The sequence below is a fragment of the Symsagittifera roscoffensis genome, chromosome 6, assembly GCF_963678635.1.
Source record: "Symsagittifera roscoffensis chromosome 6, txSymRosc1.1, whole genome shotgun sequence".
NCBI lineage: Eukaryota > Metazoa > Xenacoelomorpha > Acoela > Convolutidae > Symsagittifera > Symsagittifera roscoffensis.
Window position 1 is genome coordinate 55,421,109 of NC_087067.1, and position 24,327 is coordinate 55,445,435.

Here is a 24,327-nt window from a genome sequence, read left to right on the forward strand (position 1 = left end):
TGTTTAGCGCCTGAAATGATTTTGAAGATTAACTTCAAGGTTTTATGTTTGCAAATGAAAATCTAAATTCATTGCCAGTAGTATTCTAAATATAAAAGTTTGTTCTGGTTTTTGCCTAACTATCATATAGCTATATGGCAAGTTTCTACTTTGTCGTATGTCGTCTCTGGTTCGAGGTCTTCTTCCAATTCCGGGTAGTTCTGTTATGGTTCGGAATATTGGCTTTGATCTATTGAGTCGTAGAGACATTTCGATTAAATTATTGTCGTATAACATTTTGTAAATGTTTTTGTCTAATTTCTAATCTATTTTGGTTAATTCTAAGCTATTAAGGTCTTGTTCGAGACTTATGGTCGCACCAGATGAGTTATGACTGGGGTGTATAACTCATAGAGTAATTTCGGATAGGGTACACCGTCTGCTCGTCACGCTATCTTATTTTCGGCCGGATAGATTCGTGCAACTTCTTAGTCTAATACCGATCCTAATCTTACTCTTATACTATCTAGTCTCAGGTTGTTTAACTAGTCTCTGCTAGGCTCAATAGATCTAGGGTATACTGGTTTATTGCGGCTGCTGAAGTACTCGGGAGAGTCCAACTAATTTCTAAGTTAAATTCAAATCTCTCTGGTGCTGAAATTACAAGTAACTTCAGCACTTACAAATAAGTGGGTTGTTAGTTAGATGGATCATGATTGGTTAATACTAAATACTTTACATTGGTAAAATATCTAATTTATCCAATCATAAAATATAGTTTAGATCAGGTTCCATGTAGCACGTGACGCCTATATTTGTATATGTTGTGATTTGTTGGTTGATATGTGCTTTATCTGTGTTTCGTTTCAAAATGGAGGCCGGCATTGTTGAGTTGGTTTGATTGCGAGCAGATTGCGCGGCCAATGATATCTTTACTATTTGAGGTTGTATTGATTGCCAGTGGACTCATTCGATCCTCTGCTTTTTATCCTTGAAACTCAAAATACTCTCGCAGATGACTCGTCGTTCACTTCTTACACGTATTGCATTCTCCCCCCTCTCTCGCCACAGCAGCAGTGTCAAAAGAAGGGACGTCTCGTCCGCCGCTGTGACCGTCAACGCTGCCAAATCTGCATCTGCGGGGTTTGCCAAGGAGAATGCGGTTGTTATCGATTCGGTGGAGGTGTCTAGTTCCAGTGTAGTTGTGGATAGGCCAACAGCTGCTGATCACCACCCGGACAGTTTCGTGGACAGACACATTGGACCACGCAGTGAGGACATCGAAAAGATGCTGCAAACACTCGATGTCAAAGTATGTCTTATGATTAAACATGTGAACTATTTGGAGTGAGAGAAAACTATCATGCCGATATTCGATTCTTTTTCTACTCAAGTTTAAATAGCCTGCTCAGTCATTGAACAGTTTTCCATTAAGCTGATCTGAAAAGCTGGTATGAACTTTTTGTGTGCACAGTCCTGATTGGGTTTAGAGTTTGGACGAAGTTATGGACTTGACTATTCCCAGATCCATTCGGAGGGAGTTCCAGATGCAGATGCCGGAGCCACTCAGTAAGTCCAAAATGCATCACCAGATACACTCGTTTAGAGTGTAGTACTTGTCATATCAATTGATAATGACGTTTGTGATGGTTGGTTAGGCGAGCAGGAGTTGGCCGTGCGTGCACGTGTATTGTCCCTGGAGAACGAGGCCAAAGACTTCAGCAGCTACATCGGCATGGGCTACTACAATACCATCACGCCCACAGTCATCCAGCGGAACCTGATGGAGAACCCTGGATGGTACACGCAGTACACGCCCTACCAGCCGGAGATCAGCCAGGGCAGACTGGAGAGTCTGCTCAACTGGCAGACAATGGTGCAGGACCTCACCGCCCTCCCAGTGGCCAATGCCAGTCTGCTGGACGAGGCCACAGCAGCCGCAGAGGCACTGGGAATGGCACTCAAGTAAGCATCAGTTGATCTTATTGCAAACCGCGTGACTCCTCCTTAGACTATTATACTGCAACTGTTTTTGAACCACTGAGATTTGTATGAGTAGTGTGCTCTTCTTTCAGGGCCCATCCGGACAAGAAGAGGGTGCTGCTGGACCACAAGATGCACCCCCAGACTATCGCAGTTGTCAAAACCAGAGCTAGGTTATAACAATACTTGCTGGAATTGCAACTCTAATCATAAGCTTACAGTTTGCATGCGTTATTAAAGCAAATCGGCACCGCGAAACAACCTGGTGATCAAATTTGACTAGTCAATTGTTTGATGGCTTGTTCGGATGATATAAACACAGCTTTTCCCAATGGAAATAGCATGTATCATTCCAATACTTTTGCATTATTATTTAAACAGCGTGCTCTCTACATCAGGTTTATTTTTGACTATTTAAATAGCATGAGCTATTTCCGCTTAGATTAAACGCATTCAATGCTGGCTCATTTTTAGCTTCATTCAGGACTCGTGTCTCAGTATCATAAGGAATATTTCAATGCATTTGTGCCAGTGTGCAATGAATTGTGGCAGAAAATAGTCGTTTTATGATTTTTAGGTATGATTTTTAAATCATTATAATATAGTAGGTATGATTTTTAAATTATTATGATGTGGTAAAATTTTAGACAAGCACCGGAGTGTTTTTCGCCAAAGTCCTTTCTGTACTACCTGATAAAAAGTTGAAGTAAAATATCTGAAATCAAGAATCCATACCAAGTGGTTTAAGCAAGTGACTCCTTTTGTTCCTTTTCGCCGTTTCTGCTTATATAGCTTCGCCTCTGCCAGTTGGTCTTGTATTTACACAAGCAAACGCTTCTGTTAGACTACGAATTTTTTTTCCCGTATAACTCGCATGAATCAGTTCTCAACTTAAATGACCAGTTCAAGTTAATGTATTCGGCTATTGTTCTGATTACCCTTGCGATAAGCAATTGTATTGCAATCGGGTACTTGACCTTTTCCCGTAAAGTGCTTTGGTCTTAGAATGGTTGAAATGGTAACCATTTCAATAACGCAACGATTAATGTAGTGTTCAGTAGTTGCATATTAGGTATTTTCTTTGAATGCCTGTTTAGAGTTTTTTATGCGATTTTTTTCTGTGCCGAAAATTTTCGGTATAATTTCGGCGCTGGAAGAGGTCGGCTTATTTTCCGAATGTTTTTTTTTTTCGAATAACTTTATTTTCTATTATATGGGAGTGATTGAACACTTGAAATGAAATTGTGGAAAACTTTATATCCACCTCCTAAACTCTAAGAATAAAGTGAAAAATTTTAAATGAAAAGGTTTTCTTTTGTTTTTTAACAAGTATAAAAAATGTTAAAATTTTTTGTTCTTGATTGTTTGATCGGCTGTATTGATAGTATCATTTTTGGCTCATATAAACTATCTCGTTACTTTTTGCACATTTTTTTGAGTTTTTCAATATTTGATGTTTACCATTGCGATAAGCAAGGGTATTGCAACCGGGTACTAGATTTTTTTCTCGTAAATAACTTTGGGCACAGGGATCTTCACTTCTAGAGGATCTTCATTTCTAGAGGAAAATACCTAAGTAGTGTCTTCCTCTAGAAGATACTTAAGTAGAAACGAGTTCAAACTCGTTGCTGGTTGTAATTGTCTTATCAAAAAAAATATATTTTTTTTCGGGGTCGTGGTTTTCGTCCAGTTTCTGTCGGATTTTTTTCCGTTTTTTAAACGCCATTTTTTATCTGGAAGGCTTTAAATTGGTTTACTTTTTGAAGCAGGGGTTTTGTTTAAACAGTGTTTACTATAAGAGCTCCCCATTCTGGTGGAACTTGGGAAGACGCCCTAAAGAGCATGAAGAAACACGTTAGAAAAGTCATGGGAATTCAGCATTTTGTGTGCAATTGCCATTCAAGTCAGAAAGTGAATTGGGTGACAGTCTCACCCTAGCACAACACAGATTCAGTTATCTGCAACCTAAACTGGACTAGAATCCTGCGCTCAAGTGACGCTATGTAAAATTCATTGACGAATTTATGACTATAGGGCTTATAGAAGAGGTCCCAAAAAACGAACAAGATAATCATCATTATTATGTACCGCATCATTGCGTCTCTAAAAAAGATTCGACAACCATCCACGAAACTTCGTGTTGTATTTGATTTCGTGTTTTATTTTACTTCCAATGTACAATCGTTAAATGATAACTTGATGGTACGATCAACTGTTCTTGATGACATCCTTACTCAATTATCGTGAGATTTAGTTTTTTTTCTAATCGCATTGTCTGCTAACATTGCGAAACTGTATCGTCAAGTTGCCCTGGAAAGAAAATCAAAGGTTTTTCATCGAGTTTTCTGGCGACCCGACAACTATGGTGAAATCAAACACCTGAGAGTGACGCGTGTCACATGTGGAGTATCCTCATCAGCGTTCCATGCAACAAGATGTCTCAAGGAAATAGCTGATATTTCGCAGAACAATTCTGTAAAGCAACGTCATGAACTCCTTCTATGTCGATGACTTTCTCGGAGGAACAAACAACAAAGAAGAAGCAGAACAAATGATAAGAGTTATGCAATAAACTTAACGAGCATGGATTTTGTTTGCGAAAGTGAACCTCTAGTGATCGAAAATTAATCGAAAAGCTGTCGGAAGAATAACGAGAAAAATCAGATGTACTAGAACTTTTATCGGAACGAATACAAAATCATGGCATTAGGAATCACTTGGAAACCGAATAAGGATATATTATGTTTTTCCACCTCATTGCCTGAAGTGCAACTGCTAACAAAGAGAACTCTCTTGTCAACTACTTCAAAGCTATTTGACCCGCTGGGATGGTTGGCGCCTTCCATCATCAACTTCAAATGCCTCATGCTTCAGCTCTGGCATTTGATCGGGACGTAGAAGCTTCTCAAGAAATTAAGAAAATTTTGATTGAACTAATTCGGACTTTACCAGAACTGCTAAAATTGAAGCTTCCAAGACCATCAAGTGCAAATGAGATGAACGAATTTCAACTGCATGTCTTCTGTGATGCCTCAGAAAAGGCATATACAGCAGCAATATATGCAAAAATAACTGATGATGAGAATCAACGCTATTCATATCTGCTGTCATCGAAAACAAAGATTACCCCGATTAAAGCAATCGCAATTCCCAAATAAGAGCTTTGTGGTGCAAGTTTAGCAGCTAAACTTCTTAAATCAGCTCATCAAATATTGGAAAAAAAAAACAAAACTCAATATAACTTTCCAGGCATGGGCCGATTCAACTTTAGTTTTGTAATGGCTTTCACAACTACCCAGAATGTGAAATGCATTTGTAGCAAATCGTGTTTCACCAATGCAAGAAGTCTTGCTATAAACTCGTGGAAACATGTTCCTAACAAATCAAATCCTGCAGAATTAGCCTTTTGAACAAATAGAGGCGGAATGTTGAGACTGAAAAAGATTAACTAATGCTATGTTGAACTGATTTATTCAATGAACTGAATGACTTTATTAAAAACCGCAATGAAGTAAAATCAACTGACTTCTATCTTCAATGCACGAACGATTCACAGCTTTTGTCATCTTTGTAAGGTTTCAGTCACTTACTAAGAAAGTTAGCTCTCCCAGATTTGTACCATTCACAAGTTACTCTTTTTTGAAGCCATGCTAGAGTGAAGCATACGTGGAACATGAGTGGGTCTTGTGTGTTTAGTGGGTTTGGGGTGACCGTGGAGTTGGGGGATGTGATGGGGAAGGGGGAGGAGGAGGAGGAGATAGAGAGGGGGTTGTTTTGTGCAGTCATGTTCCAGTACCCTGACACAGAGGGCGCCATCAGAGACTACTCTAAACTCACCCACAAGTGCACACAGGCAAAGGTCACTCCAATTAAATCGTTAAATCGACAACTACTCAGTAGACTAAGTACACTTCACTTCTTTTGTAATTATCAGCACTTGAGCAACAGTCGAAAAATCGCCCCACCCCTCTTCCTTTTGTTATCGCTTTTTGGTTAACATTTTAGAACTTTTGTCTTCTGCTGTGTTTTGCAAAATGTCGGCGGTCTTAAGTTTTGCTAAATCTCATTGATAGCTAGCTACTGCATGTACACGTTTGACCTTCGAATTTTTACCCAAGTACATTGAACTTCACGTGAACAAATACTGTGAACTCTGAGCCCTTGTTGTGATAAATTCGTCGTTTACAAAATGAGTTTGATCGAAAACAAAAGGTAGAATTTGGACTTTGAGTTAAGAGTTGAACTCCAACTAACTTCTTCCAGACTGCGATTGAATGTGGTCAAAATCTGAATACTTCTGCATGTTTACAGTGCAAACTAATGACTGGTATCTGCAGGTCACAGTGAATAAAACACGGCCTCTCTTCGCCGATTTGGTAACTCGGCTACTGTTCTTCAAAAGAGTCGCAGGAGATGTCATGATTATATCCTTGTTCATTCCCTCGTACATAGTAGATGGAATTATTTTTTCTTTGTTTTTGCTTCAGACGCTATCCGTGTGTGCCACTGATCTGCTGGCCCTGAGCCAATTGCGTGCGCCGGGCGAGTTCGGGTGTGATGTGGCCCTGGGGTCTGCCCAGAGATTCGGAGTCCCGCTGGGCTATGGGGGTCCACATGCAGCCTTCTTCGCCTGTTCGGAGGAACACCTCAGGAGACTGCCTGGAAGACTAGTGGGAGTGTCCATGTTCGTCAATGTCATCTCATCCCATTATTTCAATTGAATATCAAATCACGAATTTATTGCCCTGAATTACATAGGAATTGTGTTTTTTTTTACAGAATAGTTTTGTTATAAAAACCAATTTAATAATTTGAAGCAAGTGACTCATGGTACTTGGGATCTTTGGTTTGGCATTCTTGTCACCTGTTTCTAAGCATATGTATGTTGGAGTGTATGTGTGTGTTGTTTGTTTAGTGACTCGAGTGGCAATCGGGCTCTGAGGCTGACTCTGACCACCAGGGAACAACACATTAGGAGGGACAAGGCCACCAGCAACATATGCACTGCACAGGTCATCCTTTTTCTCTCTTAAAATGAGTTGCGATGCATGTTTAAACGATAAATTAAAAAAACCACTCAATCATCATTTTCAGAAGTTTGGTTGTTATTTTTAATCCGTTTTCTTGTGTGCTGCAGGCGCTGCTGGCGAATATTGCGTCCATGTATGCCATCTACCACGGTCCAAAGGGGATCCGAGATATCGCCCAGATGGTGCACCACTACACACGTGCACTGTCTGTTGGGGTGGGGGCCAGTGGACACTTCAGAGTGGTCAATGAGACATTCTTCGACACACTGACCATCGATTTGGGGCAGAGGAAGGGGGAGATTATGGAGAGGGCTCAGCAGAGGAAACACAACTTCAGAAACATGGATAACAACAAGGTTAGTTCATCAATCTCTATTAACCCATTCCGCGTATAGAATCTCTACATTCTGTAGTCAATCATACTGCTGGTCTAAAGTGGATTCTCTAAATACAAAAGTGTGAGCAAGTGTGCGTTTTTTTCTGGGTACGTTCTCGGAGAAGCGAAAAAGACCGTTTATTTCTATGGCTTAGATTGGAGTGTCTATGGATGAGACGCTGACAATGGACAAGCTGGCTGCTGTGCTGGACATATTCCACAGTCCCCTCTCGGCAGAAGAGTGTTGGAAGGAGGCGACAGTGGCCACATCCTCCCCGTCTCTCCATTGGGCAATGGGTGGGTTTGAGAGGGAGAGTGAGATTCTGACGCACAAGGTGTTCAACTCCTACCACTCGGAACATCTCCTCACCAGATACTTGAAGAAGCTGGAGAACAAAGTAAACTTATTAGACACACTCTTCCCACATTATACACGAGAGAGCAGCGAGCAGATAGCTTCTATTTTTCAGACTCTTCCTGTCATAAAGCTCACCAATTTAACTTGAGGTTGTTATGATTTGCGGTATTGCACTAGTGTATGTCCACGACACAAGTGTTTATGTTCTGTTCTGTTCACTTCTTTCGTGTAGGACTTCTCCCTCGTGCACTCGATGGCGCCGCTGGGCAGCTGCACGATGAAGTTGACGGCCACCTCGGAGATCATGCCCATCTCCCTCAGGGGCTTCAACTCCATCCACCCCTTCGTGCCCAACCCCCAGCAGCAGACCAGAGGCTACCTCTCCCTCATGGGGGAATTGGAACAGGACCTGAAGGAGATGACTGGCTACTCCGCCATCAGCTTCCAGCCCAACAGTGGCGCCCAGGGAGAGTATGCTGGACTGAGGGCCATAGATGCATACCACCAGTCTAGAGGAAACAGCCAGCGAAAGGTACGATGGGGCATCGCACCTTTCTTGATTTTACCTTTCACTAGGAATTATGTAATGTTTGATTAAGCTGTATAAATATGGTGATTGTTTGGCAGGTGTGTGTAATTCCGAAGAGTGCCCACGGAACTAACCCGGCCTCTGCCCAGATGGCTGGACTGCGTGTGGTGCCGCTGGATGTGGACAAGGAGGGGGGCAATGTGTCCATCGAGCAGATGACCAAGTTGGCAGACAAACACAAACACACTCTGTCTGCGGTTATGCTCACTTACCCCTCCACATTCGGAGTGTTCGAGGAGGACATCAAGTGAGAGAGAAAATTAGTCTGCGTAACTTCGTAGCTTGATTTGATTCAGAAACAGCCTGGTGCCTTTAAACTACCTATTTAGGATAATGTAGACTGTTTTTCAAAGTTTTCTGCTGCTCTTAATGTTGCACTTAATGTAAATCTGTGTTTAGCTACCGATAATTGGTAAGTGAAACATTATCTCGCTTAGCTTCTGGTCTCTCCTTACCCTGCTTAAGTCTGTTCCTTTTTCTGTTGTACTTATTTAACCAAATGAATTATATTATTTTTCAATAATGCACATGCTGAACTTTTCAAATGAGCATTTATAAATGAAAAGTGGGTTACTGAAAAGCTCGCGGCTATTTAATCTTTTTGCAAAACAAGAAGTAATTAACAATTTTTTTCACATCACTACTCATTTTTTTCATTGTTCCGACCCCTTCGCGAAGTGAAGAGAAGGAACTATGAATTAGCCTGTGATTTTGCACCGAATTTTCACTTTTTCAAAGAATGCGCGTAGGTTCAGACAGTTTTCAATAAATGATTCCTCGATTGTTATAAACTCACATCGGACAAATATTTTTAAACAAACTTTAAAAAAAAAAAATTGTTTACTTTCTCAAGGGTTCTATGTAACACGAAATCTTAATGAACAGGAACTACTTGAAAAAGAGAAACAGAAAAGTTATTGACTGTTTTCAGTGAAATCATTTGTCTGATTTGGGTTTTACAAGAGTTTTCAGAGTGAAATCATTTGTCTGATTTGGGTTTTCCAAGAGTTTTCGTCGAAAAAAAACACTTTTGCATAAATTTACACTGATTTTGTCTGCTCTAAAGTGTTTTGATGTGGTCACATGTTTTTGTACCGGCCATTGAAAATGGGGAGGAGTTTTGTATTCAGGTGTGTTTTAGTTTTTTTGTCTTCTTTCCACGCAAAATCAGCTACGACAAATAATCATCGGACAGGGTTCAGTGATATCTCATATCAAAGCCCTTTCAGTCGTGTTTTAAAAAAAGTTTTCAAAGTGTCGAGAAAAACCGGTGTGAAATTTTGATTTTTGGTCTTGTTTCGAGCTAATAAGGTGACCGTATATGCTAACAATAGTATATTACACTAGCCTAAGTTGTGTTACAGTACGATGTTTTTTTCGCAACATAAGTCGCAAATATTGTTGCGATGCAATTGTTGCGGCAAAATGTGTTCATTTTGAAAGTGTTCATTTTGATCCAGCTATTAAGTACAGCCAATGCTGAGAATAATAACACACACTATTATATGACAAATAGCACTTTAGCTTCAAGGTATCATGGATCTGTAGCGCAGAGGTAGGAAAGGAGACCAGCAACGAAATAAGAGGTTTCGAACCTGGGCAGGGTCAGATTTTTGTAATGAGCTTTTTCGCATACTAATTAAAATGCGTGCGCTCTATCAATTGAGGCATGTTAGTTCGTAAATTTCTGTTTTTTTTCCAAATTGACTGGTACTGCTAATGCGTCATAATTGACTTGCCTCACTTAGCAATTATGCAAACTCATAATTGGCGTGGTTCACTTCAGAAATTTTGTGAAAGTTTACTTTTACTCAAGTAAAGGTAGTTTTTAGCGCAATTTTGGGAATAGAAAACTTGAAAACTCAAAAAGTTTTTGCAAAAAAAATGAAACAATTGTTGAAATTTCAGAAATTAAATTTTTTTTTTAGTCATTTTTCTTTAAAATCACAACATGCAGAAAAAAAACGACACCATTTAACCGACTATCCTTGTATTGTATCGCAAGTGGTGTGAAGTTCTGCTTCGCTCCAGAGTGAATTTATTACTTCAATATTTTTGCCACAGATGTACGCATCATTAATTTTTTTTCAAGGCCTAGTACATTCTAAAGTGCTGATTTAAATTAAATCATCTGGACAACTTGAACAAAGCTTGAAACTTTAAAACGCGTTTTTCTCAAATTGGGTTGAGGCTAGCGAAAAATGATGAGAACCAAAGTTGATTCGAATTTCACCAGATTTTTAATAGTAATGAACGTACTGAGTACTCATATATTAGTCCTGCTGATTTCTTTGTTTTTTTTCCAGGAAAAGTCTTAAAATTTGTTGTTGCTCACTTTGATTTTTCGCGGTTTGACTTCAAATTGTAAGAATTTTCGCGGTTTGACAAAATTGTAAGGTTCACGAAAAACGTGCTCGACTTCAAATTTCGAAAATGGAAATTAGTTATCAGATTTCCTAGCGAACTAAAAGTTTTACATATTGATTCAGTTTTCTCAAATTGGGTTTATTTTAACATAAAAATGTCCATCATAGATTATTCTACAAGTTAAAAGAGCTTTATGGCTATCTGATTTCTTCTTCAGTTTGGTTCTTTTCTGTCTTCTTGCGTTCATTACTCATTTCCAACTATCAGTTTGCTATGTTTTATAGTGTTATTTGTCTTTCGAAATCCGAGTACAAATTTTTAACCCCTATATGAGTCATTTTGGGTTCTTTTGGTAAATCAAAACTTAAGCTAAATCTAATGAGTCAATTGATGAGCAAAATTTATGAAAATGAGCCCTTATAAAGCCCAATAAATTTTTATGAGGATACATTCTTCAAATTTTTTAAGAAATGATTTTACTTTTGTTCGATAGCCAAACATTGCAATTTACTACAGAAAATTCCAATTCTTTGCTTGAAAACAAATTTTAATTGTTTTGCGCATTGTTTTTTAGTTTTGTCTTGATATTATAAATAAGCACTGTATACTGTCGGTCGAATTTTTGTTTGCAAGTCAAAGGATTGTTTTTTGGAGAAAAAATTGATTTCAGTTGTTTTTTTTTTTACTTTTTATTGGTTTATATAAATGTTATGCTTCTCTCTTAAAGCAAACAAAATTTTGAAAAAAAAATTAATAATTTTAGCTCTTTTATCGTCACCCACCACGCTCCACTTTTGTACCTAAACATCAATTTTGTACTTTGTAACCCTTGATTTAAACAGTTGCGTGAACTCTATCTTTTTTTTCGTTAAAAATCATGAAAAATTGTCTCTGATTTAAATACTTCTTTCTATAATTAACAGATCTGTTGTTTTGTCACTTTGCAATTTGCGCACTGATTCAGTTTTTGATTCAGTTTTTGGTTCACTTTTTGATTCAGTTATTCTTTCCACGCCAAATCAGCTACGACAAATAATCATCGGACAGGGTTCAGTGATATATCATATCAAAGCCCTTTCAGTCGTGCTTTAAAAAAGTTTTCAAAGTGTCGAGAAAAACCGGTGTGAAATTTTGATTTTTGGTTTTATTTCGAGCTAATAAGGTGACCGTATATGCTAACAATAGTTTTTTACACTAGCCTAAGTTGTGTTACAGTACGAAGTTTTTTTTGCAACATAAGTCGCAAATATTGTTGCGATGCAATTGTTGCGGCAAAATGTGTTCATTTTGAAAGAATTCATTTTGATCCAGCTATTAAGTACAGCCAATGCTGACAATAATAACACACACTATTATATTACAAATAGCACTTTAGCTTCAAGGTATCATGGACCTGTAGCGCAGAGGTAGGAAAGGAGACCAGCAACGAAATAAGAGGTTTCGAACCTGGGCAGGGTCAGATTTTTGTAATGAGCTTTTTCGCATACTAGTTAAAATGCGTGCGCTCTATCAATTGAGGCATGTTAGTTCGTAAATTTCTTTTTTTTCCAAATTGACTGGTACTGCTAATGCGTCATAACTGACTTGCGTCACTTAGCAATTATGCAGACTCATAATTGGCGTGGTTCACTTCAGAAATTTTGTGAAAGTTTACTTTTACTCAAGTAAAGGTAGTTTTTAGCGCAATTTTGGGAATAGAAAACTTGAAAACTCAAAAAGTTTTTGCAAAAAAAATGAAACAATTGTTGAAATTTTAGAAATTAATTTTTTTTAGTCATTTTTCTTTAAAATCACAACATGCAGAAAAAAACGACACCATTTCACCGTCTATCCTTGTATTGTATCGCAAGTGGTGTGAAGATCTGCTTCGCTCCAGAGTGAATTTATTACTTCAATATTTTTGCCACAGATGTACGCATCATTAATTTTTTTTCAAGGCCTAGTACATTCTAAAGTGCTGATTTAAATTAAATCATCTGGACAACTTGAACAAAGCTTGAAACTTTAAAACGCGTTTTTCTCAAATTGGGTTGAGGCTAGCGAAAAATGATGAGAACCAAAGTTGATTCGAATTTCACCAGATTTTTAATAGTAATGAACGTACTGAGTACTCATATATTAGTCCTGCTGATTTCTTTGTTTTTTTTTCCAGGAAAAGTCTTAAAATTTGTTGTTGCTCACTTTGATTTTTCGCGGTTTGACTTCAAATTGTAAGAATTTTCGCGGTTTGACAAAATTGTAAGGTTCACGAAAAACGTGCTCGACTTCAAATTTCGAAAATGGAAATTAGTTATCAGATTTCCTAGCGAACTAAAAGTTTTACATATTGATTCAGTTTTCTCAAATTGGGTTTATTTTAACATAAAAATGTCCATCATAGATTATTCTACAAGTTAAAAGAGCTTTATGGCTATCTGATTTCTTCTTCAGTTTGGTTCTTTTCTGTCTTCTTGCGTTCATTACTCATTTCCAACTGTCAGTTTGCTATGTTTTATAGTGTTATTTGTCTTTCGAAATCCGAGTACAAATTTTTAACCCCTATATGAGTCATTTTGGGTTCTTTTGGTAAATCAAAACTTAAGCTAAATCTAATGAGTCAATTGATGAGCAAAATTTATGAAAATGAGCCCTTATAAAGCCCAATAAATTTTTATGAGGATACATTCTTCAAATTTTTTAAGAAATGATTTTACTTTTGTTCGATAGCCAAACATTGCAATTTACTACAGAAAATTCCAATTCTTTGCTTGAAAACAAATTTTAATTGTTTTGCGCATTGTTTTTTAGTTTTGTCTTGATATTATAAATAAGCACTGTACTGTCGGTCGAATTTTTGTTTGCAAGTCAAAGGATTGTTTTTTGGAGAAAAAATTGATTTCAGTTGTTTTTTTTTACTTTTTATTGGTTTATATAAATGTTATGCTTCTCTCTTAAAGCAAACAAAATTTTGAAAAAAAAATTAAAAATTTTAGCTCTTTTATCGTCACCCACCACGCTCCACTTTTGTACCTAAACATCAATTTTGTACTTTGTAACCCTTGATTTAAACAGTTGCGTGAACTCTATCTTTTTTTTCGTTAAAAATCATGAAAAATTGTCTCTGATTTAAATACTTCTTTCTATAATTAACAGATCTGTTGTTTTGTCACTTTGCAATTTGCGCACTGATTCAGTTTTTGATTCAGTTTTTGGTTCACTTTTTGATTCAGTTATTCTTTCCACGCAAAATCAGCTACGACAAATAATCATCGGACAGGGTTCAGTGATATATCATATCAAAGCCCTTTCAGTCGTGGTTTAAAAAAGTTTTCAAAGTGTCGAGAAAAACCGGTGTGAAATTTTGATTTTTGGTTTAATTTCGAGCTAATAAGGTGACCGTATATGCTAACAATAGTTTTTTACACTAGCCTAAGTTGTGTTACAGTACGAAGTTTTTTTTGCAACATAAGTCGCAAATATTGTTGCGATGCAATTGTTGCGGCAAAATGTGTTCATTTTGAAAGAATTCATTTTGATCCAGCTATTAAGTACAGCCAATGCTGAGAATAATAACACACACTATTATATTACAACTAGCACTTTAGCTTCAAGGTATCATGGACCTGTAGCGCAGAGGTAGGAAAGGAGACCAGCAACGAAATAAGAGGTTTCGAACCTGGGCAGGGTCAGATTTTTGTAATGAGCTTTTTCGCATACTAGTTAAAATGCGTGCGCTCTATCAATTGAGGCATGTTAGTTCGTAAATTTCTTTTTTTTCCAAATTGACTGGTACTGCTAATGCGTCATAACTGACTTGCGTCACTTAGCAATTATGCAGACTCATAATTGGCGTGGTTCACTTCAGAAATTTTGTGAAAGTTTACTTTTACTCAAGTAAAGGTAGTTTTTAGCGCAATTTTGGGAATAGAAAACTTGAAAACTCAAAAAGTTTTTGCGAAAAAAATGAAACAATTGTTGAAATTTTAGAAATTAATTTTTTTTAGTCATTTTTCTTTAAAATCACAACATGCAGAAAAAAAACGACACCATTTCACCGTCTATCCTTGTATTGTATCGCAAGTGGTGTGAAGATCTGCTTCGCTCCAGAGTGAATTTATTACTTCAATATTTTTGCCACACATGTACGCATCATTAATTTTTTTTCAAGGCCTAGTACATTCTAAAGTGCTGATTTAAATTAAATCATCTGGACAACTTGAACAAAGCTTGAAACTTTAAAACGCGTTTTTCTCAAATTGGGTTGAGGCTAGCGAAAAATGATGAGAACCAAAGTTGATTCGAATTTCACCAGATTTTTAATAAAAATGAACGTACTGAGTACTCTTATATTAGTCCTGCTGATTTTTTTGTTTTTTTTTTCAGGAAAAGTCTTAAAATTTGTTGTTGCTCACTTTTGATTTTTCGCGGTTTGACTTCAACTTGTAAGGATTTTCGCGGTTTGACAAAATTGTAAGGTTCACGAAAAACGTGCTCGACTTCAAATTTCGAAAATGGAAATTAGTTATCAGATTTCCTAGCGAACTAAAAGTTTTACATATTGATTCAGTTTTCTCAAATTGGGTTTATTTTAACATAAAAATAACCATCATAGATTATTCTACAAATTAAAAGAGCTTTATGGCTATCTCATTTCTTCTTCAGTTCGTTTTTTTTTCAGTCTCCTTGCGTTCATTACTCATTTCCAACTGTCAGTTTGCTATGTTTTATAGCGTTTTTTGTCTTTCGAAATCCGAGTACAAATTTTTAACCCCTATATGAGTCATTTTGGGTTCTTTTGTTCAATCAAAACTTAAGCTAAATCTAATGAGTCAATTGATGAGCAAAATGTATGAAAATGAGCCCTTATAAAGCCCAATAAATTTTTATGAGGATACATTCTTCAAATTTTTTAAGAAATGATTTTACTTTTGTTCGATAGCCAAACATTGCCATTTACTACAGAAAATTCCAATTCTTTGCTTGAAAACAAATTTTAATTGTTTTGCACAATTTTTTTTAGTTTTGTCTTGATATTATAAATAAGCACTGTACTGTCGGTCGAATTTTTGTTTGCAAGTCAAAGGATTGTTTTTTGGAGAAAAAATTGATTTCAGTTGCTTTTTTTACTTTTTATTGGTTTATATAAATGTTATGCTTCTCTCTTAAAGCAAACAAAATTTTGAAAAAAATGAATAATTTTAGCTCTTTTATCGTCACCCACCACGCTCCACTTTTGTACCTAAACATCAATTTTGTACTTTGTAACCCTTGATTTAAACAGTTGCGTGAACTCTATCTTTTTTTTTCGTAAAAAATCATGAAAAATTGTCTCTGATTTAAATAATTCTTTCTATAATTAACAGATCTGTTGTTTTGTCACTTTACAATTTGAGCTCTGATTCAGTTTTTGATTTTTTTGTTTCATTGAGGGGCAAAAAATGATTATTACTCGTGCCTAGCGTAGGTAGTGTGATAGTACGATCTAATTTTTTTTCTACCTAATTCGCAAATAAAAGTGCTACTTTTGGTGGCGCTTTTGAAACGGTAGGCTGCATTAGCATCATAATCCTAAAAGCTTTGAAATTTGATTAGTAATAAGCTTACACAAAATCCTGTCAAAAAATCTCATTTCAAAAATTTTCAAACTCGATTTACTGAGCGAGGTTTTTGCAATGCATAATTTATACGCAATTTGGTTTAATATATTCTATTTAATCATATGCAAAGTTAGTTTAGTTTGGTATGCTTTAGTTTATTTCATTCCGAATTATTACATGCAAAATTTGAGTTTTGTGCATTTTAAAGCTTCTGACTTTTTGTAGCTTTCCCGATCGTGTTTCCAATGCTGAAGTTTCGCCTTTGTTTCAAAATAATTCAAAATGGTTTGCGTCTTAAAGTTCCAAATTAATCGCTCAAAACTGTTTTCAGAAAACAATTTTTTGGGTTTTTTGTTTTTGGTTTAATGGTTTTTGTTTTCGGTCTAACTAAAGTTTTTCGGTTTAGTGGTCGCTGTTAACTCATACTAGACGCTTTTTTATGGCTGGTGATTGTTTTTCTTCTCTGTTTTTCTGAACTTGATTTTTCCTTTTCAGAAAATTGTTTTCCGTCATATTTTCTTGAACAGGCTGCTACTGTTTTTTGCTTTCGTAATTTTCTTGGCGTGCAAACTAATTATGCTTTCCAAAACTAGAAAAAAGGCACGTGATTTAGTTCGCTGTGACATGTTTTGTATGTGTGTGTTTTTGTGTGTAGGGTGATTGCTGACATTGTCCACCATTACGGGGGTCAGTTCTACCTGGATGGGGCCAACATGAATGCCCTGGTGGGCCACTGTCGCCCCGTGGACTTCGGGGCAGATGTGTGCCACCTGAACATGCACAAGACGTTCTGCATCCCCCACGGGGGAGGGGGACCAGGAGTCGGACCCATCGGAGTGTCAGTAGTCACACTCTATGCATGAATATCTATTCCCTCCAGCTCTCTCCAAGAAGAACCCTTAATCATTATTAAAATGATCTAAAGCGGTTTTTTGTCAATAACTAATAAGTGACATTTAAAGCGTTACTAGCATGCAATGATCTGTATAAACGACATGTCCTTCTTGAAAATAATTTCAAATGTATCTGTTCATCTCTTTCACGACCCTTTGTTGTAGAGCGCAGCACCTGGTACCTTTCCTGCCCAACCACCCTGTGATAGATGTGAATGCGGGTGGGGCAATGGGCAGTCAGTCCTCTCCTGGGCCCGTGAGCAGTGCACCCTGGGGCTCCTCCTCAATCCTCCCCATCTCCTGGGCGTTTATGCGGGTAAGGTAGCTAGTTCATTACTCTCTTAATTTGCTTTTTAGTGTTGCTTTTATCGTTTCCTCGCTTCTGTTTGCGAAGTGCAGCTTCGCCTCTGTGTAACATGTCGTACTCCAACTGTTTTGAACCTGTTTAAGAGTCGATTGACTTCTTTTTTTCTCAGGAAGAGTCTTGAAACTTGTTCAGGTTCAAATTTACTTTTCGCGGTTTAAATTTTCATAAAAGCAAAAGTGTAAATAGTTTTGAGTTAATAGATCATTAAATAGTTTGAAATAAGGAATGATAATCAATCTACCTGTGATGATGATCATATTCTACGCAAAAGCGAAAAAGAAACATCGAAAAGAGTGCATTTATGAAAAATTTTCACTGATTGCAGAAAAAAAAGCTAGCGATCAAAAAGATCAAAAGAAATTTTCATTGGAACAAATTTCAAAATAATATCGGTTACTAAACACGACATCATAAATTGTTCTCTAAATTCAAAGAGCTTGAAGATCATCTATTTTTTCTTTCAATTTTTTGAAAATTTTTTTTCTGTTTCCTGTCGGTGAATACCGAGTAGTCGGTATTTGGTAGTTATTTTTTCAGTTAAATTAATTGCAAGAGACTGGAGGGAGAGTATAAGATTTTCTACACGGGCAAACAATTAAATTAATTTATTTAATATCTTGTTTTTTTCTGACATTTCGGCTCTTTATTCTATGATTTTTTTTACCGAATTTTTTGCCAATAAATTAACACCCCCGGTGATTTTGCCGGTAAATGCATGAGGTCGTTTTTTCGAATTCTAGTCGGTCACCCTGGTTCATTGACTCTTTTCTAACTGTCGATTGGCTGTGCTTTTATGATCTGTGCATTATCGTGTCTATTTGATGTGGTTCATCTGTAACTCTTAACTACTTCCTTTGGGCGAGTCACAAGAGCGGTTTGCCCATCATTTGTTGATCTCCTTTCCCTCGTTGGGGAATCGTCTCAAGTTGTGTGTTTGTTTGTTTGTTTGTTTGTGTTTGTTTCAGATGATGGGCTCTGTGGGTCTGAAGAAGGCGACCGAAGTGGCCATTCTGAGTGCCAATTACATGCGCAAGAGACTGGAGGGAGAGTATAAGATTTTATACACGGGAAAACATGGCTTCTGTGCCCACGAGTTCATAATAGACACTCGGCCCTTCAAGAAGACTTCCGGCATAGAGGCACACGACATCGCCAAGAGACTGCAGGACTTCGGTGAGTCACCTCACTTCACCAGCTTCACTCTTTGTGTGATCAGTGTTACGTCATCATTTGATTGGGACTAATGAGGTTATAGTTTTGGAGACTATTTTGGATCCAAAGTGACTGTACACATATATACAAGAGTGAAAGTGAGAGAATTTTTAGGTTTGCATGCACCTACAATGTCGTGGCCGGTGGGCAATACTCTGATGATAGAGCCCACAGAGAGTGAGGACAAGGGCGAGTTGGACAGGTACATAGAGGCACTTCTCATCATCCGACAGGAGATCAGAGACATCGAACAGGGACTCATTCTCACGCACCAGTCCCCCCTCAAGGTCAGTCAGCAGCCCACTTTCTGTGCATGGTTCACTATGTTTGTACATGTCTACAGCATAATTTCAAATTTCCTGCAATATTTTGGTTACCTTCTGTCAAGTTTTTACATCCAACGCTTGCTCGGAGGGAGATGCGTTTTTTTTTGTGTTATTTGCGTACCAACCGGCTTTTGTGATGTAAGTTTGCTTTTTCTCCATGGGTAGTTCATCTTTACCCTTGCAATAAGCAAGGGCGTTGCAACCGGTACTAGAACTTTTTCCCCTAAACATCTTTGTTCATAGAATTCACACGTGGAATTGTTACACGCGTGTTACTTGCTTTATTTACACTTGCGAGCAGAGTATTAGTACGAACTTTCTTTTTTTCCAATCTAGCTCGCAAGTAAAAGTGCTCATTTGGTGGCACCTTTGCTATAATCACGATCTGTAGCATTGGAAATTTCATAGCATTTGTTCTGGGCTTCATTTGTGGCTAGTATTTGTCAATCGTCAAGCGTCCTTGGTCGAGTGGGCAGGACGTGCACCGCTAACTCTCGAGGTGGCTGGTATGAATCCATAGCTTTGCAAAAGTGTTACTAATTTTTGTATTTGCCTAACTCGCAAATAAAAGTGCTCGTTACATGGAACTTCTGGTGCACAGCATGGGGAGTTAAATAGCATCTGTTGTACTGTACCTGCTTTTTTGGTGTCTAGTGTTTACACGAGTGTAGCGTAGTCTGATAGTACGATGCAGCTTTTTCCCAACCTAAGTCACAATTGAAGTTGCTAGTTTTGGTGCTATTTTTGGTGGCACTTTGAACTGGTCGGCTGCATTTGCAGTATATTTACACGTGCTATACTTTCGATTAGTAATATTTGAACACAGCTGATGATTTTTTAGTTCAATTGAACCGAAAAAAGCCATTCGTCTCATACATCAGCATTTTAATTAAAATCCCATTTCAGACTTTTTCCAACTCGATATACTTTGAGATCTTTGAAATGCATAATTTATGCGCAATTTGGTTTATTACCTTCTAACTTATTACATGCAAAGTTGGTGTGGCTGCCTTTAATTAAGTACATTCCAATTATTGCATGCAAAATAGAGGTTTTGTGCATTTGCAAGCTAACATATCTTTGCCGCTTTCTCGCTAATGTTTGCGAAGTTGCAGCTTCGTCTCTGTGTTGATAATTTGAAAGCGATCATGGCGCATACACGAGGAGGTGCTGCCCGCATTGGAATTCCAAGAATATAAATCGATTATAATTGTGTTTCACTTTCAGTGTCCACAAAAGTGAAAAAAAAATGATTATAATCAATTAAAATGGATTATAATATTACTATTTTTCGAGGAGACAAAATCCATTCTTAATCCATTATAATCGATTTTTTTTTCACTTTTGTGGGCACTGACAATAAACTCAATTATGATCGATTTTTTCACTTTGTTGAGATGCGAATTCCAATTTTCAACGTTTTAAATTAAAGTTTGTTATTTTTGATTATTAAAAAAATTTGATAATTTTTTTATGTTACTCAATAGCTGAATTTTGTTCCTTTCAACAATTGCTCGCTTCTGTTCACTCCAATTTTTGCCCCTTTGAACCCTTACACCCACCATCCCCCACCTGAACCAATTCCAACCCTGCCCCCATCTGAACCAACCCCCCTCCACCAAATGAATCCCACCTGAACCGCCCCTTCCCCCACACACACACACTCATCATACCTGAAAGGGATCAGAGGGTGGGGGGTTCAAGTGTATGGGGGGGGGGGGTTGTTGGTTCAGGTGCATGGGTCAGGTGATTCAGGTGGGGCGGGGTGGTTCAGCCCGGGGGATCCCAGAAGGCCAGGTGTGTGGGGGGGGGGCAAAGAGGCAAACGTTGGAATTGGGGTTGTAAGGGAGCAAAGGGCCAAATATTAGGGGGAAGAGGTCAACGAAAACTTTTTGCAACTTGAGTTTAGGTTTAGAAATGGAGAAGGCCGTACACTCACTTTGCAAAGATTTTGCATTACTTATTTGTTAAATGCAGAAGTTTTTTGCAAAATTTTGCACGACGCGAAAGGAAAATAAAGTGGAAAATATCCAGTTTCATATGTTTTTATACTTGTTTTATAATCCATTATAATGGATTGCAAATGAATTATAATGCATTATGTTTTTGCCAGAAAAAATGGATTTAAATCCATTTTTTGTCCAATTCTGTTGTCTAAGCCTAAAATGGGAATCAATTATGTTGACAATGTTTTAGACCGCAAAAATCCATTATGATCAATTTTTTTTTTCACTTTTCTTAGATGCGGGTGGCCTGCTCGCTATGCTTTTTGGGTTTCTTCTGTGATTTGTTTGCGTGTGATTGGGTGTTATATATGAGTATTGTTGTGTGTTATAGCACGCACCCCATACGGCAGCGGTGGTGTGTGGGGAGGAGTGGGACAGAGTCTATTCCAGACACACTGGCGCATTCCCCGCCCCCTTCGTGCAGCCAGCCTCCAAAGTGTGGCCATCTGTGGGTAGACTCAACGACCAGTACGGGGATCTCAACCTCGCCTGCTCATGTGACAAAGTCGAGGGATTCTAGATTGTTCTAGAATAATAACAATCACTCAATGCAGTCATCAGCTGCTAAGGCAAACCCCATTTTACACAAGTGCTCTTTTAATTGATATCTTTGAATTTTGTTTTAAACACTTTTAAAATGTTGTTTATACTACTAGCATTAATTCATTCTCAGCAGATTAATTGTTTTCAGCAGGTTACTGAAAAAGTCAGGCTCTAGTGAGTTTACTTACAAAAGGAAGTTCCATACTATTTGAAAAAAAGTAATCCATATTGACTAAATTGATGAAAAAAAAAACAATTTGGAACATAGAGAACGGCAAATTTTTTATTACATCTTCAAGCATACCACAACCACATTCTGTGCTTGACCTCAATTTTAAATCATTCTAGCATCAATCTGTAGGTGCCTTATCGTCTGCGACTTTGCCGTATTTTGTCTCATTCGATTCGCGCCTTTTTGGGCCTTTTTGAATCGTTTTTTTCTTAAAGATTTTTGTTAAATTTAGTCTTAACGACACGTAACAAAAGATGAATAGATTAAATGATTGTTGTTAATGGATTCAGATCGATCGAAAAACAACTCCATAAATCAGGGAAAATATAAATTGAAAATAATTTAGAATTAATTTAAATTGATTATTTTGGCTACTAAAGAGTTCAGTTTTGATAGGTTTAGAATCGATTTCAATTCATCCTTTTTTCCTTGATACTTTTTCGTTAGTTAAATTGATCTTGATCAATTTTTTGTAAAATGCAAGCAGTTTGTTTACCCAGCGGAGCATAGTTTTTTATTACGGTATCCGGTATCCACTTTTTTAAACCCAAGTCGCAAATATAATTGCTCATAAAAGTGGCACTTGTGCATTTTTATATTTGGTTTAATTTTGCTGCTTTGCATTATACCTTTGGATCTGGTTTGTTGGTGGCTAGTTCCTGTATGGATTGGGCTTTTTATTGTTATGTTTGAGACGCTTTGGAAAAAGTTTTGCTTTTTTACAGAGTCTTTAATTTTCTCAAGAACTACTTTGTCGATTTCCGAAAAAGTAGGACCTATGGATACTCGTCTGTTTGCCTGATTTTTCCTTTAGCATCTTTTTCTTCACTCAATACTCTATCAAAAGCCTTCAAAAATTTTATTGGAGTGTTTTAAAATCCATTTTTTGGATAAGTTTTTCGAAAACTATCATGCCAAATCCGAGGTTTGAAGATTATTCTGAATATAATGTCATGGGGATTATTCATACATAAGCTGTTATTTCCTAGTCTTTGTAGAAAAGAATTTTGGTCTATGAAATAGTTGAACATTTTGGAAACTTTTTTTTCTCGAAACCTTCTTTGTCAAATCTTAGGTTGAGGTTTCAATCGCAAAAACCAGTGTTTTTAATCCTCCTTGAAAAATGGTTATGCCCTTGAAAAATGGTTAAGATAAATTTTGACTATTGAAATTGTCTCATTTGGAAATTTTGAACGTTCTTTGGAAACTTGTTTTGAATAGCTTTTTGGATTATTTTTCCAAAAAATATCCTACCAAATCAGGTTAATGGTTTGATAAAAAAGAAAAAGTTTTTGAACATTCTCTGCATCACTAGTGTTGCGTTATTTTGCCAGTTTTTGGCAGCTTTTTGATTTGTCTCGAAAACTACTCTGGCAAATCTAAGATTATGTGTTCAATCGAACGAATATAGTCATAGGAATTTTCTCGTCATATTATCTATGCTCCAATATTTTTGTTTGAAAAATAACGTTGGATTTAGCAAAATCCATTTTTTGATTTGTTTTTCATTTTTGGAAATTTTTACCCTTGCGATAAGCAAGAGTATTGCAATCGGGTACTAGACTTTTTTCCCATAAAAACTTTGTTCACAGGACTCATCTCCTGGATCTTGGACATATGATTCTACTGGGCCTTTTTTGCAGCAGACATTTTGAGCAGGTTAGCATCTAAATTTCCGAACTAAACGAATTTTGCTTTTTATGTTGGTTAAAATATTTTTTACTGCGATCAGCTTAGTGCATTAGTACGAATCTTCCTTCTTTTGAAACTATCACGCAAATAAAATTGTTCATTGAAAGTGAAAAGTGATCACTTTTTAGTGGCACTTTGGTTATAATCACGATCTAGCACTGGAAATTTTATAGCATCTGTTCTCTGCTTTAATCGTGACTAGTGTTTGTCGGTTGTTTACCTTGCGTTGCTTGAAGCGGCGAAGGCTTCTGGTTTTTTTGCAAGTAGATTTATGGGCTTTTTTGGAATTTTGTCCATCTGTTTACTTTGGTCGGATTTGTTCCCATAGCCCGACTTTTTTTGAAGGTTCCGCTTTCGTCGAACTTGCTTCGAAACCCCTGCTTGAGACGACAAAGCCAGAAGTTTCCATTCCAGTCGAGGTCTTTTTCGGCTAATTTTGATTATTGTCTGTCTGTTGATTTTTGTTGGCTCAGTTCCGCAGAGAGATTTATTTGAAACTTCGGCTTCTTTCCAGCATTCCGAAAGTTACTTGTAAAATTTCTGATGGTGCAGGTAGGTTTGTTCCGGACATTATGGGCTTTTGCTGCAGTTTTTATTGACAACGATTTCGAATTTTTTTTTCTTCAATTTTTGCAAAGTCCAGCTTAGCTTGTTAAAGTACCTGAAAAGATTATCGTAAAAAAGGATAATATACCGCAGGTTTCTTTCGCTTTTGACAAACTTATACCTTTATTCTATTGTTACAAATGTTTTTTGTTAATGTACTTTTTCCAACCCAAATTGCTTAAATTGGTGCGC

The 24,327-nt window shown here is 37.2% G+C and overlaps 1 protein-coding gene across 1 annotated transcript; it reads left to right on the plus strand.

Annotated features, from left to right (window-relative positions):
* The first annotated feature begins 779 nt into the window (after positions 1-779).
* Positions 780-21,743, plus strand: LOC134848528 (glycine dehydrogenase (decarboxylating), mitochondrial-like). Its single transcript, XM_063866028.1, has 16 exons — positions 780-1,291; positions 1,470-1,548; positions 1,638-1,944; positions 2,055-2,135; positions 5,659-5,821; positions 6,450-6,646; positions 6,878-6,974; positions 7,100-7,348; positions 7,524-7,766; positions 7,959-8,258; positions 8,354-8,562; positions 16,914-17,096; positions 17,317-17,467; positions 18,484-18,691; positions 18,845-19,017; positions 21,394-21,743. The coding sequence occupies exons 1-16, from the start codon at positions 995-997 to the stop codon at positions 21,580-21,582; spliced, it is 3,126 nt and encodes a 1,041-aa protein (XP_063722098.1). The 5' UTR covers positions 780-994; the 3' UTR covers positions 21,583-21,743.
* Positions 21,744-24,327: the final 2,584 nt, after the last annotated feature.

Bases quoted from the DNA above. Each gene is read 5' to 3' on its own strand.
- LOC134848528 (XM_063866028.1), top strand. From the start codon at position 995: ATGACTCGTCGTTCACTTCTTACACGTATTGCATTCTCCCCCCTCTCT. The intron at 7,349-7,523 runs GTTAGTTCATCA...TCTATGGCTTAG, and splicing joins GAAACATGGATAACAACAAG to ATTGGAGTGTCTATGGATGA. The intron at 17,468-18,483 runs GTAAGGTAGCTA...TGTTTGTTTCAG, and splicing joins TCTCCTGGGCGTTTATGCGG to ATGATGGGCTCTGTGGGTCT.